At 40.6% G+C, this 16,705-nt stretch overlaps 1 protein-coding gene across 1 annotated transcript in view; it reads left to right on the top strand.

Moving 5' to 3' along the window:
* scap (SREBF chaperone) overlaps positions 1-16,616 on the top strand; it is an 80,874-nt gene extending 64,258 nt beyond the window's left edge. Inside the window, exons 17-23 of the mRNA XM_055164289.1 lie at positions 112-703; positions 1,539-1,624; positions 1,710-1,792; positions 2,192-2,358; positions 2,515-2,595; positions 5,204-5,410; positions 7,336-16,616. Coding sequence (XP_055020264.1) covers positions 112-703; positions 1,539-1,624; positions 1,710-1,792; positions 2,192-2,358; positions 2,515-2,595; positions 5,204-5,410; positions 7,336-7,581 — 1,462 coding nt within the window. The 3' untranslated portion in view covers positions 7,582-16,616. The remainder of the gene's footprint in view (positions 1-111; positions 704-1,538; positions 1,625-1,709; positions 1,793-2,191; positions 2,359-2,514; positions 2,596-5,203; positions 5,411-7,335) is intronic.
* Positions 16,617-16,705: the final 89 nt, after the last annotated feature.

Below are 16,705 nucleotides of genomic sequence, written 5' to 3'. Positions count from 1 at the left end.
ATCTTTTGAAAGGAGAATGTACAGAGACATGAAGCTCATAAAAACCAGACTAAACCAAAGTATACGTGTTGCTGTACTTGTTAGTATGTTAACAGTTCCTCTGTGGTGCAGACTGCGGCGCAGCAGTAGCAGCAGTGGCTGTTGGGAGCAGCGTGACGGTTGGGACAGCAGCACCACAGGCCCAGAGTCAGACTGTCTGTGCTCCGAGGCCCAGGACCTGTCTGTGGGCGGGGACCTGCCCTCTGACGACGAGGGCTACCCGCTGAGACGCCGCTCCACCCCCGTACGCATCGCCCTCTTCGCCGACCAGCCCGACCTCACCCCGCTCATAGACACTAACTTCAGCTTCCAGCCTTCCACCGCTGCCCCCTCCACCTGCCCCACCACCGGCCTCTCCACCAGCCCCTCCACCCCGCCCACAGGAGGCTTCGACTTCGGGGGCCTGGTGGAGAGGGCGTACCAAGAGCACGAGCCCCCCTCCCCCTCGCCTTACACCAGCCCCTCTTCAGCCTCGTCCTCTCCACCCACCGGAGCGGGCATGCTGATGCAGAGGAGGGCCAGCCTGGGGGAGACCGCAGTGAGCCCTCAAGTCCAGGAGAGGGCAGTGACAGGAGGGGCGCAGGCCGACTGGGACAGCTCTGTTTGGGCCATGGACCTCCGGGGGAACCTGATCGCTGCAGGGAGGAGCAGCGGGAAACTGGAGGTAAAGAGACTGTAGAGCTGTGTCCATTCTACAGTTTAAACACGTCTTCAATTTATGATCTCTGTTATGATGTTGTTTCCTCATCACAAACAGACCTGGAGTTGTGTTTTGTTTCATTCACACATGTTTAACACACTAAGCCTGCAGATTTAGTTCTTCTCTCACAGAAAACACTTTGTTCCACCTTGTGATGTCATGTGGTAGTACAGGAAGTGCTCCACTGTGTTTTTAAACACCTTACACCTTCACTAGAATCATTTGAATAATTTCATCCCTAGAATTGCCAGGTAAAAGGTGGATTGAAAATTTCAGCTTCAGCTTTGAGTTTTGGACATGTAGACAGACTAATAATAATGGGTTATTCAAACATAAGGGTGTGCAAAAATATTGAAATATCGATATATCTTATAATTTAATGTGATGATACAATATCGATATCAATATATCGCCAAGAGTATTTTTTTGGTATATTTTACAAAACTATTTTTTTACAGTTACAGTTTTGTTGCTTGTTTAGGGGAAGGAAACTTGTTTATGCAACACATTCAACATATTCACTGTTTTGATGATTAAAATGTGTTTCATATGAACTTTGCACAGGAAGTGTAGGAAGGACTGTATCAGGATATGTTTCATACCGTGGCCTATGTATCGTATCAGCAACTTCTTGATGCTCGGCCCTACTCAAACTTGTGTGAATGAAACAAAACACAACTCTTTTGTGTAATATAAGACCTTTTAAATCTTAAAGTTAATTAAAACATTCCATACATGTTCATCGATAAACTACAAACAGAGAATTTCCTTGCTGACTGAGTTGTGTTTCCTGGTTCAGTTGTGGGATGCGGTGGAGGGGACTCTGCGCTGTGTCAATGACGATGGCGTCTCTGGGATCACAGCTCTGGCATTTCTCAACAACAGGTTGGAAACAGACCATTGTGCTGCTTGGACTGATTTCAGAGCTAACTTATAAATGTTAAAAGAATTTTTGTTTTGTTTTTTTCAGAATTGTGGCAGCTCGTCTAAATGGGTCTCTAGATTTCTTCACCATTGAAATGAACAAACCTCTGGGGCTCCTGCAGTACAGAGGTAATTTCTAGGTTTTATTCCTAATTTTTACTACTTTCTACATTTTGCATGTACACAGATATATGAAGTAAGATATATGGAATTATGTAGCAAAGGAAAAAAGTTGAATAACTCTTATTTTATGTTCAAATCCTCATAGCCACCCTTTTTCTTTGTCAAAAAAGATTTTGATTTTGACTTTATATATCACATAGTTCCATATGTCTTGCCTCATAAATTTGATGTATTCTATGTGTACATAAAATACAGAAACTAGTAAAAAAAATAAAGAAAAAAACATTGGTCAAATGTTAGGACACATTCTCATTTCTTCTATTTTTTTTCCTCTATCAAAGCTAATTGTGCGTAATATAGGTCCTCTAAACCAGTCCATAAACAGGTGTGTGTGTGTGTTGACAGGTGCCCCGAGCCGTGCCGCTCTGCCCGCCTCGCCCTGTTACAGCAGTGAGGACGTGCTCAGCTGCCAGCTCACCCGCTCGGTGCAGTGTGCCCATCAGAAACCCATCACTGTGCTGAAGGCTGCAGCGGGCAGAGTGGTGACCGGGAGCCAGGACCACACTGTCCGGGTAAGACACTGTTTCACAAGAATAATAATGATGTATGAGAACGTGAAAACAGAGGAATAATATTTACCCTGTGATTATTCAATAAAAATGTATGAGAACATGAATATGGAGGAATAATATTTGCCCTGTGATCATTCTTAAACTGTTTGTTGACAGGTTTATCGACTGGAAGACTCTTGTTGTCTCTTCACTCTCCAGGGGCACTCTGGAGGAATCACAGCTATTTATATTGACCAAGTAAGAAACAACAGTTAGAAGTAAACACTACTAGTCACGTTTGGACACACCATCTCATTCAATGATTTTTTTTTTTCCCCTTATTTTTACTACTTACATACAGAAGACATCACATATATGAAGCAAGATATATGGGCTTGTGTTGCAAAGGGAAAAAGTTAAAGAACTACTGTTTTTTAAAGACATTTTATATTCAAATCCTCAAAGTAGCCTCTCTTTGCTTGTCTAAAAAAATCTTTTAAAAATATTTATTTTCTACGTAATTCCATGAATCCTGCTTCAAATATTTGACATCTTCTGTTTGTATACAAAATGTAGAAAAATAAGACAAAAAACATTGAGAGGGAGTGTATGAAAGATAATTTGTTTGTTAGAATTTTTTTATTCTGAATGTCTTAATGAAATTAAAAGTGTACATTATCAAAGTGTTTAAAGGGATAGTTCGGATTTTTTGACATAAATCTGTATGTCATCCCCGTCATCAGTGTTGTGCATCAACACTGACTTACCCCCGAAAGTATCCGGTGAGCCGAGATACTGGCCCGTTTTGGTGCTGAGGAAAGTAGTTCGGCAAGATTGTGTGGGGACTGTATACTAAAGCGTTTTTCTTCTCAAAGCAATATGTGTTCAAAAGAGTGATACATTTGCATCACAAAACCATCGTCGCCAAAAAAGTCAGACCTCATAATCGCTTGGCGCTATTTTCTCTCCGTACGTACCACTGCGCGCGGCCGCCAGGTGACAGCCGCGCACGGATCCATCACTTTGTTCAGTTGTTCGGCAGTGTTTACATGCACAGACTGTCGCCACACGAGAGAACTAACGAGAGAGCTAGAGCCATAAGAAGTATATGAGCTTGTATAAGATACATATAAATATATCTAAAAAATGGTGCGAACTCTTGATTCTCCAGGCTGTAACAACAAAAATCTGGCTGAATCTCCACACACATTTCACTGTTTTCCTGTCATGGACTTTGCGCTGAGGAAACTTTGGCTTCTTGCCTTTGGCTTCAATGTGGAAACCAAACCAAGTAAGAATGAAGAAGTGCGGCTGTGTTTACAAGAGAACAGATTCAAGAATCAGCTGTAACTCTGTGTGCAGTAAATCACTCAGTGTCATATCACCAGTGAAGCTTCTACAAAACGTAACTTTATAAGTCGACTGTTATTACTATTGTAAATGTCTCTTACACTATTGTCAGCAGCTACGTGGACGTGTGGATGATTCTATGTTTCTATTAGTCGTCCATACTTCAGTCACAGTGGAGGCTCTATGTTCGCTGTATATGAGTTTATAAATGACGTGATGGTGATTGTCGCTCACTCGGTCTCTCACGGCTCCAGCTTCAACTTGTACCACTTCTCTGTCTTTTCTCTCTCTCTCTGCTCGTTCTAACTCCATCTGGTGAAATTTGGCATCAGTATATTCGGGTTCACAAAGATCTCCCCTTGGGTTTGTGGTAAAGGCAAAGTCTTTATTGTCGGTGTCATAATCAGACATGTTGTCGCTAACATTCCGAGCAGTAAACAAAAGTGAACCAGGCTTATATACTTCTGGCTCTAGCTCTCTCGTTAGCTCTCTCGCGTGGCGGCGGTCTGCGCATGTAAACACTGCCGAACAACTGAACAAAGTGATGGATCCGTGCGCGGCTGTCACCTGGCGGCCGCGCGCAGTGGTACGTACGGAGAGAAAATAGCGCCAAGCGATTATGAGGTCTGACTTTTTTGGCGACGATGGTTTTGTGATGCAAATGTATCACTCTTTTGAACACATATTGCTTTGAGAAGAAAAACGCTTTAGTAAACAGTCCCCACACAACTTGCCGAACTACTTTCCTCAGCACCAAAACGGGCCAGTATCTCGGCTCACCGGACGCTTTCGGGGGTAAGTCAGTGTTGATGCACAACACTGATGACGGGGATGACATACAGATTTATGTCAAAAAATCCGAACTATCCCTTTAACATTCAATATAAAAAAATAAAAAAACTTTTAAGCACAAATATTTTCAAGTATATTTAATATATTTAAAAGGTGACATTTTTGTTTTGAACGTGAAAAATATTTTAAAAGTATACTTAAAATTTCAGGAACTAAATTCTGAATGAAAAATTATTCAATTTAAAATTCAAAATCTAATGGAACAAATGATCTTCCACAGGTGTGTCCAGACCATTGACCTCTTTTTTCACAATATAATCCATATTAAATAATTATTCATTTCATGGAACTCAAAAGATTTCACAGCATTATTCATTTATTCACTGACCCCTCAGGTTTGGTGGTGCCACGCTGCCCACTCACTTGCCCAAGGGCACGACAACAATATGCACTGGTCATAACTGGATTAGTCCACCAACCTTTGAGTGCAAATGATGTAATCACTGCCCCAGAAACACTAATTGTATTTTTGTTCAAGTCTAAAGCGGGGCACAAAATCATTTTATGCAACAATGCAATTTTATACATTATGCAGTGTATAAAATTGTTGCCATCTGACCACAAAAGTTAGACCAAAATAAGGAAATTGACAATATATTTTGATTTGACCCTTGTCCTGCCTGTATTATGTTAAAATGATTGTGCTTTTTGATTTGTCCCTCAGACGATGGTCCTTGCGAGTGGAGGGCAGGACGGCGCCATCTGCTTGTGGGACGTCCTGACAGGAAGTCGCGTCAGCCATGTTTACGGTCACCGCGGCGACGTGACCTCGCTCGTGTGCACCACCACGTGTGTGATCAGCTCCGGACTGGACGACCTCATCTGCATCTGGGACAGGAGCACGGGCATCAAGATCTACTCCATACAACAGGTGAGAGGAATACACCAGTGAGACGCATGAAGTCACTGTACAAGGAAAAGACTCAAATGTCCACGCCTGGATACCACAAAAAAAAAAAAAATAAATAAAAATTTGTATGTGGTTTAATACTAGTTCGGACCGATATACCTCAAGACCAGGTATTTTTTCAACTGTTCAAATGAGTATGTACTTTTGGTATAAGTTCTAGAAATAATTTAATGACATTTATTTATTTGTATTATTTATTTTTTCACAACAATCTACTTAAATGTACAAACTGGGAAAAATATGAGGCCACATAATAGTTGATTTAACCATAATCCACAATTATGAGAAATTCTCAGCCTAGAACATGTTCCCACGACCAGTGTAACAATGTCAGTAACTGTGTGGCAGTGGTCAGCGAGCCAGCCTGTCTCAGCCCCAGGGCAGCTGTGGCTCCTGCAGCTCACAGTTTACCAAGATGAAAAATGTTTGAATTAGTGATGGGGGAGTTTGAAACCTCGTGAATCAATGAAAGACTGTTCACAGGATTAACTATAATGAAGAATAGCACCATCTGTTGGTCATTTGCCAGAACTGCATGTGATAGAAATACATGGGCAGGACTGGGGATGCAACGGTTTTCCCTCAGTTCAATACATATGTCAATATACGAGTCACAATATTGATTTGATTTTGATATGTTTTTAGATTCTTTTCTGCTAATGAGTATAACATAATAACACTGTGATATTAATGTGATATTAATGACACATTCCATCCATTACACACAATACATTACAGTGCAACTACTGTACAGCTGTAGTTTGTATGTGAAGTGTTTTAGTTTATTTGGTTCAATGATTTACAGCTCAAAGTGAATTGAAAATAAGAACAGAGATTTCTCAGGCTATTTTATATTTTATATTAAAGCCAGTCTACTCTTAATATAGAGTGGTAGGAGAGCTGCACTATCAAACTTTTCCTTCTTTGAAGTTGATTTGATGTTTCTGTCCTGAGTTCTCTCACTGTGTTAACACTTCTGTGTCTGCACTGCTCTGCCTCCTCCAGCAGAGACAGACAGCTCCTCCCACACTGCCCTGCAGCAGTCTGTTCTCTTATAGACACACTGTCCTCTCCTATCCTCTTTCTGCACACTCAAACTATGTTATACTGTTTCTGACTAAACCTTACAAGATAGGAGTCTGAGAAAAAGATTGCGTATATTGTGAGTCATGTCACAGGTGCATATACGAGCATATTTGATTAAAGCCAATGTAAAGCCAAAAGCAATTACAAAGTATTTAAAAGCTAATATCGTTGTCATTTCTGGGTTTATCAGCATAACATAAAAAGTGAAGTGTTAGAATATTTCAGCTGTGAGTCCCTATGGAGCTGTTTTCTGCTGCATCTGAGGAGGACGCTGCAATAACTGTTTCTCTTTTGGGCCAAAATAAATGACAACACAGCGCTCATGGAGGGACACGTGCATATCAACAGACCACATGTATCAAAGCGTGAGACCAATATCGAACGATTCAGTATTATATCGAATATCATTGCATCCCTAAGCAGAACCAGTAATACAATAATAAGTTCTTTATTTTGTGCTTTGTCACAGCAGAACAAACAGAAAGTGGTACAGAGATTAATGTAAACTATTTTGGTTTGACTCATACAAATGAAGATTGTTGTTTGAAATGGAGTGCGAAGAAATAAAACTTATTTCTTAATCCATTCGTGTCAGAAAAAAAAAAGAAACTAAAATAGGCAAAAACGAGACTCACATGTTCTGAGGTCACATGTTATGAAACACTGCCTGAAACGATGAGCTTCATTTGACTGGAGCCAAATACTGTCGCACTCATTTAGTCCACTTTTTTATACATTTTATTATCAGAACTGAAACCAACCAACCTTTTCTCTCCCTCACGCTCTTTTGTATGTCTCAGGAGGTGGGCTGCGGGGCGAGCTTGGGCGTCATCTCCGAGTCCCTGCTGGTGACGGGGGGCCAGGGCTGCGTCTCCTTCTGGGACTTGAGTTACGGGGACCTGCTCCAGACCGTGTACCTGGGCCCCAGCGGCGACGGTCAGGGCGTGAGGCAGCTGCTCGTGCTGGACAACGCCGCCATCGTCTGCGACTTCGGCAGCGAGCTCAGCCTGGTCTACGTCCCCTCTGTGCTGGAGAAGCTGGACTGAACGCTGTGACGTGAGCAGTCGCCGGGCAGAACACAAACGTCCTGCCGTCTGATTGGCTCGTTCGCAATCAGGAGTTTCGGACGCTTGCAGGCAGCTATTTCGTGCGTGGAAAGGACAGCGGTGCCCCCCGGTGGTCGATGAACGTTACTTATCGGCAGTGGTAGACCGCAAGTGTCCTGGCTAGTCCCATGTTTCGCTATTGTGCCCTCTGGTTTTGCACAGAAACAATAGAACAGTGATATCGTTGGTAATGGACAAATCCAACCAAAGCAATCATCGTGGAAGCAAACTAAAGGCTCATTTATGCTCTACTTTCAAGGCGCATTGTTCAGCCTGCAGTTTGGTCTGTCCGTAAACACTTCCCACACTTGTTTTCATGGCTTTTTTCTAGTAAACGCAGTCGAAAAACTGCAGTAGGTGCCTCTAAGTTTGTTTTTTTTGTTGGTCTATCTGTTTTGTTTTGATCAACTGACTTTGAGTGGCGGTCTCTGGTGATTTTTTTTAAGAGAAGTTTAAATGCAGTTGTAGTTACTACACTGGGGACTAGTTTTTTTTTCACGTTACTATCATTTCTAACTATTTCGAGACTGAAGAACAGATTTGATACTCAATACTGATTCTGATAGTGGTCCAGGTAGGTTCCATCGTGCTCCATGGATGATGACTAGTCTGTGCGCTCTTATACTTGTTAAGATCATTCTAAAGCTATTCAGGAAAAGTAATTTTTTGTGAATGTGACTTTTTTTGTGCAAAATGAGTATCTTGTTCCGATACTAGTTTTAATATCGATTATTATCTGATTTTCTGTACTTTTGGCAACACTACTTCGAAGTCGTGGATCTGTTTACGTGCAAAAGCTGAGCATAAATGAGCCTTAAACGTGAACTGTGTAACTTTGTGACTGAGGGTCCGTCACTTGCTTGATTCTATGGATATGTCACTGTGCTGATTGGAATGTTCCACCGTGTGACATTAGACAGCTCTACCTTACATTTATTCAGTTACAGGTGGTTTTAGAGCTCAAAAATACCTAGAAAAATGTCACTGTGAATGTGAGCGGGGTCTGGTTTGGTCTCCGTGATGACAGAAAGGTTTAATCCCATACTGTAAAACATTCCAGCCAAAGCAATAACATCTCCATGAAGAAAAGTATTGGACGGATCCTCCACCAGAAAAGCTACGCGATGCACCTTCACGCGTGGAATTTCTGGGACGGCAAAAGAGGATCTGCAAGCAGGCGTCAATGCTTTTATGAGCCCTACATGCTGCCAATGCGCACGGACCATTTTCTGTTCAGAGATGGAAGGGCTCTTGTCTTAGTTAATATCCCTGCTGTTTATTTAGCAGTACCACACAGAGGTGAGGCGGCGGCGACGGCGGCGAGTCGACTGGAACAAACGTACAATGAGACATCCACGTGTTGGTGTGTGGGGGTGTGGGTGCGTGGGGGTGTGGACGGTTATTTATTTGAAAGGTGTTTTTTAAAGAAATGTTTTTTTTTTTTTTCCAAGAGTCTGGCCAAGGAGCTCATTTGAAAACTAAAAAAACAAGATGTCATTTCAGCAGTAAGTAAATTCCGAAGTAGGCGTCACATTAAAGTGTAATTACCACATTTTTTACTGTTTTAGTACTAAAGGGCTTTATACCTGAGTTTTGCTGTCTTAAAAAACATGAAAAACAGAACTTGCCATATCAGGGACAATCATTAGGATGCTCAGAGTTTACCGTGACTGCATTTCCTGATAATCAGACAATAAACACTGATAATAAGATGTGGACAGTACACAGCGGACATATCTTCATCTCAAGAGCTTCTTCCATCACTGCAAATTTATCTTTTAATTGTTTTTATATCCTGTTAGTCATTTTGTTTTCAAATTTATTGTCTACTTACTAGTTCTGAGATGCTTCATTCTAGTCTAGAGTTAGTTTATTTTAAGATAACTTGTCAAGTACCGTATTTTCCGGGCTATTAGTCGCTCTGGATTATAAGACGCATTAATTAAATTATTAAATGGTCTATTTTCGAACTTTTTTCATAAATAAACCGCACTGGACTTTAAATGAAACACAACAGTTGGATGGGTGAGTGGTTTTGTTTGTTTGGTGCGTTCAGGGTGACTCGCGTGTTCGCAGTGACTCAGTTGTTCAGTTGTGTCTAGAAGTGGCACATTGCCCTCACTTTTTCGGTTTGTTCCTCCGTTCCGTTCCTCGCCGGCGTGGAGTGATGAGTGTGTCTGTGGGTGTTTTTCTCTGTGCGTCGCTGTCTGCTCCGTGTGTGTTTGCGTGTTTGCGTGCTGGGACACCCGAGTGGATTCGTGTATAGGATTGTGGGGCACGCAGTCGTTTTTTGATGCGGTTGGAGGCTTAAGAGCGCGTCTAATAGCCTGGAAAATACGGTAATGTTATCTTGCTGAACGGACAGATAATTTCAGTACTTTTAAGTCATTTTCTGATAGATTTAAGAGTTTCTATCTTAAATTTTGGCCAAGCTTTTTTGCAGTGTATAGAATATAAATGTACTGAGGAAAGATGCAGTTCGCACAAACACCAGGAAAATAAAATCCGGTTCCACCATAGACTCTATATAAATGTTCTAAACAGCAACTGAGCATGGGCGCACTTTTGGCTCCATTGACGCTGGCTCCACTTCACTTAACATTGAAATACAGGCCTCGGTGAGCTTCGTTTGACTGGAGCCAAACGCTATGTCCAATTCTTTACACAGTCTATGGTGCGGGCTTTGTAATGTTGTAGTTTACCGTGTAGTTTTAAAGCGGCACAATGTGTGTTGTCGTAGATGGAGAACATAAATGGTTAAATATGCATCTTACTCAAAGTATTAAAGTACAACCTGCCTGCAACACATACTTTTAAAACCACGTGACCAACTACAGCAGCCTTGAAGGGACAGAGTGATTTTCACAATAGTACATACATATTAATGAACTTTTCCAGTACTGCTGTAAATGGCACTTTAAAGGTGCATGGTGTAACTTTTCTGGTTGGAGATCTGTCACCTGCTTGTTCCTATTGTTTTCTATGTCATTGCTTTGGCTGGAATGTTCCACAGTATGACTTTAAACAGCTCTACTTTACATTTATTCAGTTACAGGTGTTTTTATAGTTCAAAAGTGAATAAAAAAACGGGGATTCTGACTGTAAGAGGGGTTGCCTGTCCACAGATCTGACCTGTAACTTGGTTCGGTTTGGTCTCCGTGAAGATAGAAAGATTTAATGCCAAAATGTGAAACATTTCAGGCAAAGCACGCGCCGTCCAACAGAAAAGTTACACAATGCACGTTTAATTCCCTCTCATTTATTTATTTTTCTACCTGCCATTCTTCAAAGAAAGGGGGGCTATGTACTTGTTTTACAGTTTTAGTTTTCAAATGAACTCTTGGCTTAGACTGATCACTTGGGTTTGGGGTGTTCAGAAGACGTGAAGGGGACAACGGCTGCATATGGAACAGTAGATGCTTCATTTTGTGTCGCTATAGCAAAATCGTAACAGACATTAACACACAATATCACTAGTAAAAGTTTAAAAAGCATAAAAAGTAAAGGAGCCAGAGCCGTCCCCTGTGGAACACCTGCACATTTCCATTTAAGGGTTTAGACTTTGAATTCTTGTATTTTTTATTGTAAAACCCTTTAAAATTGAACAAGGTAGCTTAAAAATGTTCATTTCTGATCTACTGTTCTGTATCCATCCAGCAGAGGGAGCTTTAGCCCTCCAGCTCCGTGTGGCTACCTCCTTTTTCCAAACTGCTTGTATTTGAGCATACTGACATTGTGTTTACATTGGCTACTGTATTTTTTATGCTAAACTGTGCCCTTTAGAGATTTCTTCCACAGCATATTATTGTACAGATTTAGTGTTGGACTTTTCATTCCTTTTGGTTTCATTTTCAGCTATTTTTCAACCAGTTCGTCCTACAACCTGCTGCCTGGTTCAGAGTAAAATATGAATGAGGAAATAGTTAGAATAGACAGAGCTGAACCACAAGTCTAGAACTTTACTTTGTTAGATGTACACATATGCAACTAATAATACTGTACGTGGAATAACCAAATTTTACTGTACAAATGTGGGATTCACTAAAAACGCTGCATTTTGTTCGGGGGCGGGGCTTAGCGTTCCATGTCAATCGAAGCTGCTGTATTTCCCAAGGATGGAAAACACCAGAACAGATTTAATTACTGCAAATATTAAGGTTCAGAGACATTCCTAAACCCAGGGGAGGACAAAGAGATCTTAGGGGCCCAGAATTGAACCCTCATTCGACTACATTATATTAGAGGGTTGCTCAAGTCAGACTTTTTGCCCGGACCTAGGCTGACCAGATGTCCCTATTTATCCGGAGCAGTCCCAGTTTTGAGCCCTGTGTCCCCTGTCCCAGCAGATTTATCCAAAACTATTGATTTGTCCCAGTTTTATACAAGAAATGACCCTGCCAACAGTAAAGAGAGATATACATTGTCATTTATTTGGGTAAAATACAGAGATGCTTAAACATGACCAAAACACAAAGAAAATGTGACTATACTGACCAAGTGTAGAACCGTTTATCATTACACACCCATTTCATAATTTTATTATTACCAACTACCACAAACCAGGGGTGTCCCAGGTTTTAATTTTGAAAATCTGGTCACCCTACCCGGGCCCCCAAATTTCTGTCAACTGACCTGCCTAAACCTAACCGTCACCTTAACCTGATCGTGAATAAATATACTGACAAAAATCAATATTTGCTGGCCCAACCACAAATACAGAGCGACTGTGTTTGGGGGAAGAAAAGTGCCGTCCTGATACAACGACAGAAAGTAAAAGAAAAACTGGATGAGTTTGTTGTTAATTTTAAGTCTTATTTTAAGATTTTGTCTTGTCAAATAAGTCTGTTTTCCTATTTACCTGAGCTGCCAAGTCTCGGGTGACCAGTATTTAAAATAAAAAACTGGGACATCCCCGGTTTTTTGGTGGTTGGAAATAATAAAATTGTGAAACAAGTGCGTAATTAAGGAAAATTGTTCATGACTAACATGTGAGCCAGTATAGTCACATTTTCTTTGTCTTTTGGTCATTTTTAATCAGATTTTTTGTGTTTTACCTAAACACATTACAATTTATGCCTCAAACTGGTTAAAAATAGGGACACCTGGGACATTTCTTGTATAAAACTGGGACAAATCCAAGGTTTTGTATAAATCTGCTCAGACAGGGACACAGGGCTCAAAACTGGGACTGTCCTGGGTAAATAGGGACGTCTGGTCATCTTAACCAAGTCTAAAAAAAACAAAAAAAACACTGTGTAAAAAGCTGGTTACCATGGTTGCAATCGAACATTAAGTCCTGCCCCGGATGAAATGCCGAGCTTTTAGAGCGTCTCACACAAATATCTGGATGCACTACTCGTGTCTGGAGTAAAAGACTAGCCAAGTCAAATCAAACTTACTAAAATAATATCAAGAAAGTAAAAAAGTAGGCTATGCAAATTCTTACTCCTCTTCTAAAACCATAGCTTGAGATTTATTGCGTTAAATTACCAAAAGTATCTTGTACTTTGATAACAGCGTAGACCTACAGTTTACAACTTGTTTAATAGCCATAATAATTGCATTGTGGTAAGCTTTTTAGTTCTGTTTACATATCAGTAAAAAAAAAAATATATATATATATATATGATATGAAAAAAGTCAGAGTTTTTCGACAGAGATGTGTAGCATCATTAGCTTGCAAGTGCTAGCTCCTAAAACAAACTAAGCTGTTAAATATTATTCAAACATTTTACTAATCATAAGCTCCAAAACTGCTGTAAATTTGTCATTCAGAATTGTGGTTTCTGTTAAAGCTTATTTTAGACATAAACAACCTAGGGTGACCAGATTTCCATTTGTGAAAACCCGGACACCTTCCCGAGGGTGAGAGGTGAGAGGTGAGAGGTGAGAGGTGGGGACCTCCACGTCCAGCTGCAGTCGTCCCTCCATATATCACACTTCACCTTTCGCGGTCTCGCTGATTTTTATTTTTATTTTTTTAACACATGGGTGGGTCAGGACTAAACCAGGTCTAATCTTGGACTTAAGAGAGAGAACACCGAGCAGTTTGTCTGCTTGTCCATCTGTCCCTTCTCCTGCGGTCACCTCCAGTCCTGGTTCAGTCCTGGTTCAGTCCTGGTTCAGTCCTGGTTCAGTCCTGGTTCAGTCCTGGTTCAGTCCTGGTTCAGTCCATGGCGTCTGAAAGGCAAAAGCTTGATATAATCACGGGTGAACGGGCGGGTGCGGTCCTGTACTGGCAGGTGCGGTGTTGTACTGCAGGTCTCCAAAACTGGCCTCGTGCAGTTCTCTGTGCTGTTGGGCTCTATTACGGAATAAATTAATTTTGGGTTCGTTACATAAAGAAGAAGGAAAATAACAAAAGGACGACAGCAGCAATAAGTTTTAAGAAGGATGTAAAAAGGGTTACACCTGTCCTGTCTGAGAAAAGTGTATAAAGTTTGTGGTGAGGGGTTTTACAGCTTTAAAACAGATAGAATAATTGTAAAATATAAAGTTGATACTTTGTGGATTTCATCTATCGCAGGTTATTTTAGAACGTAACCCCCACGATAAACGAGGGACACTGTACTCTCACCTCGCAACCTGTGCACATGGACTCACTTGTCCCGACCGGGATGGAAAACAGAGAATTTCTTGTACAAGTCATTGTTAAATGTGCATTTACACTTCAGTATGTTGCAGACTGACCGACTGTTGGTGTCTCGCTCCTTCTGAGTCACAGACGCTACGAGAGACGCTCAGTTTAATGCCCCAATGAAAAGTAATGAAAACTTAGACATTTGCATCACCCAGACGCTCAGGACAAGACGCAAAATATGTCTGGGGAAAAATGGACGTTTGGTCACCGTAAAACAACAGAATGTACTTCAGCTGTGCTCCCTGTGTAGAACCGTTTTCTGCACGGCTAACACTGATGCTAACGCTTACACAGGCACAAATCAATGGCTTGAACAGAGGAAATGTGAGTTTTTAGAACTGCGCTAGAAAACGCACACTGCTAATGCACAGACACGCCCACGGTCTGGCCCAGATAAAATAAAACTGATGTCATTAATTACATCTATATATAATAAATGTTTCATTGTTTAAAGGTGTAACTTTTCTCATAGAGGGTCTGCTTGTTTCTATGCTGATGTTATTGTCTTGAATGTCCCACAGTATGGCATTAGACTTGTGTATGTTGCATTTATACAATTGCAAGTCTTTGTTCTTTATGTAAAAAAAAAAAAAAACGTTGAAAAACATGTACTCTTTCTGCGAGCGGGGATGCCTCTCCACAGATCTAACCCGTAACTTTGCCTGGTAGTGTCATCTGCTTGTTTCCATTTAATGCCATACTGTGGAACTTTCAAAGCAAAAGAATAAACTCTCCATAGGGACAATCAGGTCGCGAACCCTCCACCAAAAAAGTTACATAGTGCACTTTTCAAACGTGACTGGATAGAACAAAAAATGTGCTTTACGCATATTAACTTTTTAAACTTTTTTCAGACTTTTTTTTTTTACCTAAAATGTAAATTAGTCAAAAATGTTTAACAAATATAAAATTTCTGTTGTTAATTGTGAAGATTATGTAAAACAGTTTGGTACAGTTCATCGGTTTCAACTAGGGATGCACCGATACCGATATTGGATTCAAATATCGTCGTCTATCCAGGAAAATTTTCTGGATCAGGTATCGCTTCCTGGATATCGGTTCAGACGATATCCTGGTTGGACTCTCTGTATCTTTTTGGTTTTGGGGTCCGTCACCTGCTTGTTTCTATGGTTACGTCATTGCTCTGCCTGGAATGTTCCACAGTGTGACTTTAAACTGCTCTTATTTACATTTATCCAGTTACAAGTGGATTTATAGCTCAAAAATACCTAGAAAAAACGATATTCTGACTGTGAGCGATGTCGCCTCTCCACAGATCTGACCTGTAACTTGGCACAGTTTGGTCTCCATAAAGATAAAAAGGTTTAATGCCACACTGTGAAACATTCCAGACAAAGCAACAAAACGTCTCCATGGAGAAAAAAAGATACACAATCCACATTTAACGATGTTTTGAGAGAATCAGAACTGAAAATGTGTCTGTGCATCCCTAGTTTCAAGAGTAGGACTTTTCCAATTCCAAAAACATCATATTTTGTTCTGTATTTTGAATCGCTATGGTAACGGTCCTAATTTTTTTTTTTACATTTTTTAACCCAGTGACCCAAATAATCAACGGTTATTTCTGAGCCTATGTGCAGTTATGGGCAGTAAAAGTTAAATATCTTCTAGGGTTGGGACGAGACATCGCGAGATCAAGCCCACGAGAGCGAGACAAGACGAGATTTTAAATAAGTACTGCCATCCAATTCACAATTTTGGATTCACTATTTTGTATTTATTTTATGTAATACTGTAGCGGTCTTAGTACTGCTTTTTGGAACTACAGCGTCTCAAACTATATAACTCACCAGCTCTTAAGGTAAAGGTAAATTCAATCTCGTGGCAATTTTGTGACTCAAAATCTCGTCCCATCCCTTCTAACTACTGAATCGTAAATAAAAACGTTATCTCGGTTAAACCTTGCGCCATCTTTGACCTGGCAGCCATTTTAATTTATTAACTTTTGTATCTTCTGTACAAAGTGAAAAAGCTTTAGATTTGTTATGTCTTTTTTTTTTTTTTTTTTTTAGCTAATGGAAGTATATTTTCTATGGGAGTGGTGTGGGAATCTAATTTTGGTCTCTTATTGAATGTTTGAGCTACAGCCTTGTCTTATTTAATATCACTGTACACCGCGTAAACCGTTGTTTTAGCCTGGTGCCTATGCAGTGAGTGACCAATGTTCGTTATCAGTGTAAAAAGTCTACACAACTTGATGATTTCAAATGGCAGGTTCCCCTTAACCTACGCGGGCAGTAGCGGCGGAGACATCTTTTGTAACACGAAAAGATTTGTACTAATTTTCAAATAAAGAGGCTTTGATACGACTGTACTATGTCTGTTGATTTTACTTTTGACTGTATTTGCTGTAGGGATTTGAATTATCACAATCATTTGGAATTGTCTAGTGTTTACAGGGTT

This window comes from Boleophthalmus pectinirostris, unplaced genomic scaffold, assembly GCF_026225935.1.
Source record: "Boleophthalmus pectinirostris isolate CB_2022bp ecotype Guang Dong unplaced genomic scaffold, ASM2622593v1 HiC_scaffold_6, whole genome shotgun sequence".
Lineage (NCBI taxonomy): Eukaryota > Metazoa > Chordata > Actinopteri > Gobiiformes > Gobiidae > Boleophthalmus > Boleophthalmus pectinirostris.
The sequence above is the reverse complement of the archived record's forward strand: the minus strand, read 5'-3'. Positions and strand labels throughout refer to the sequence as shown.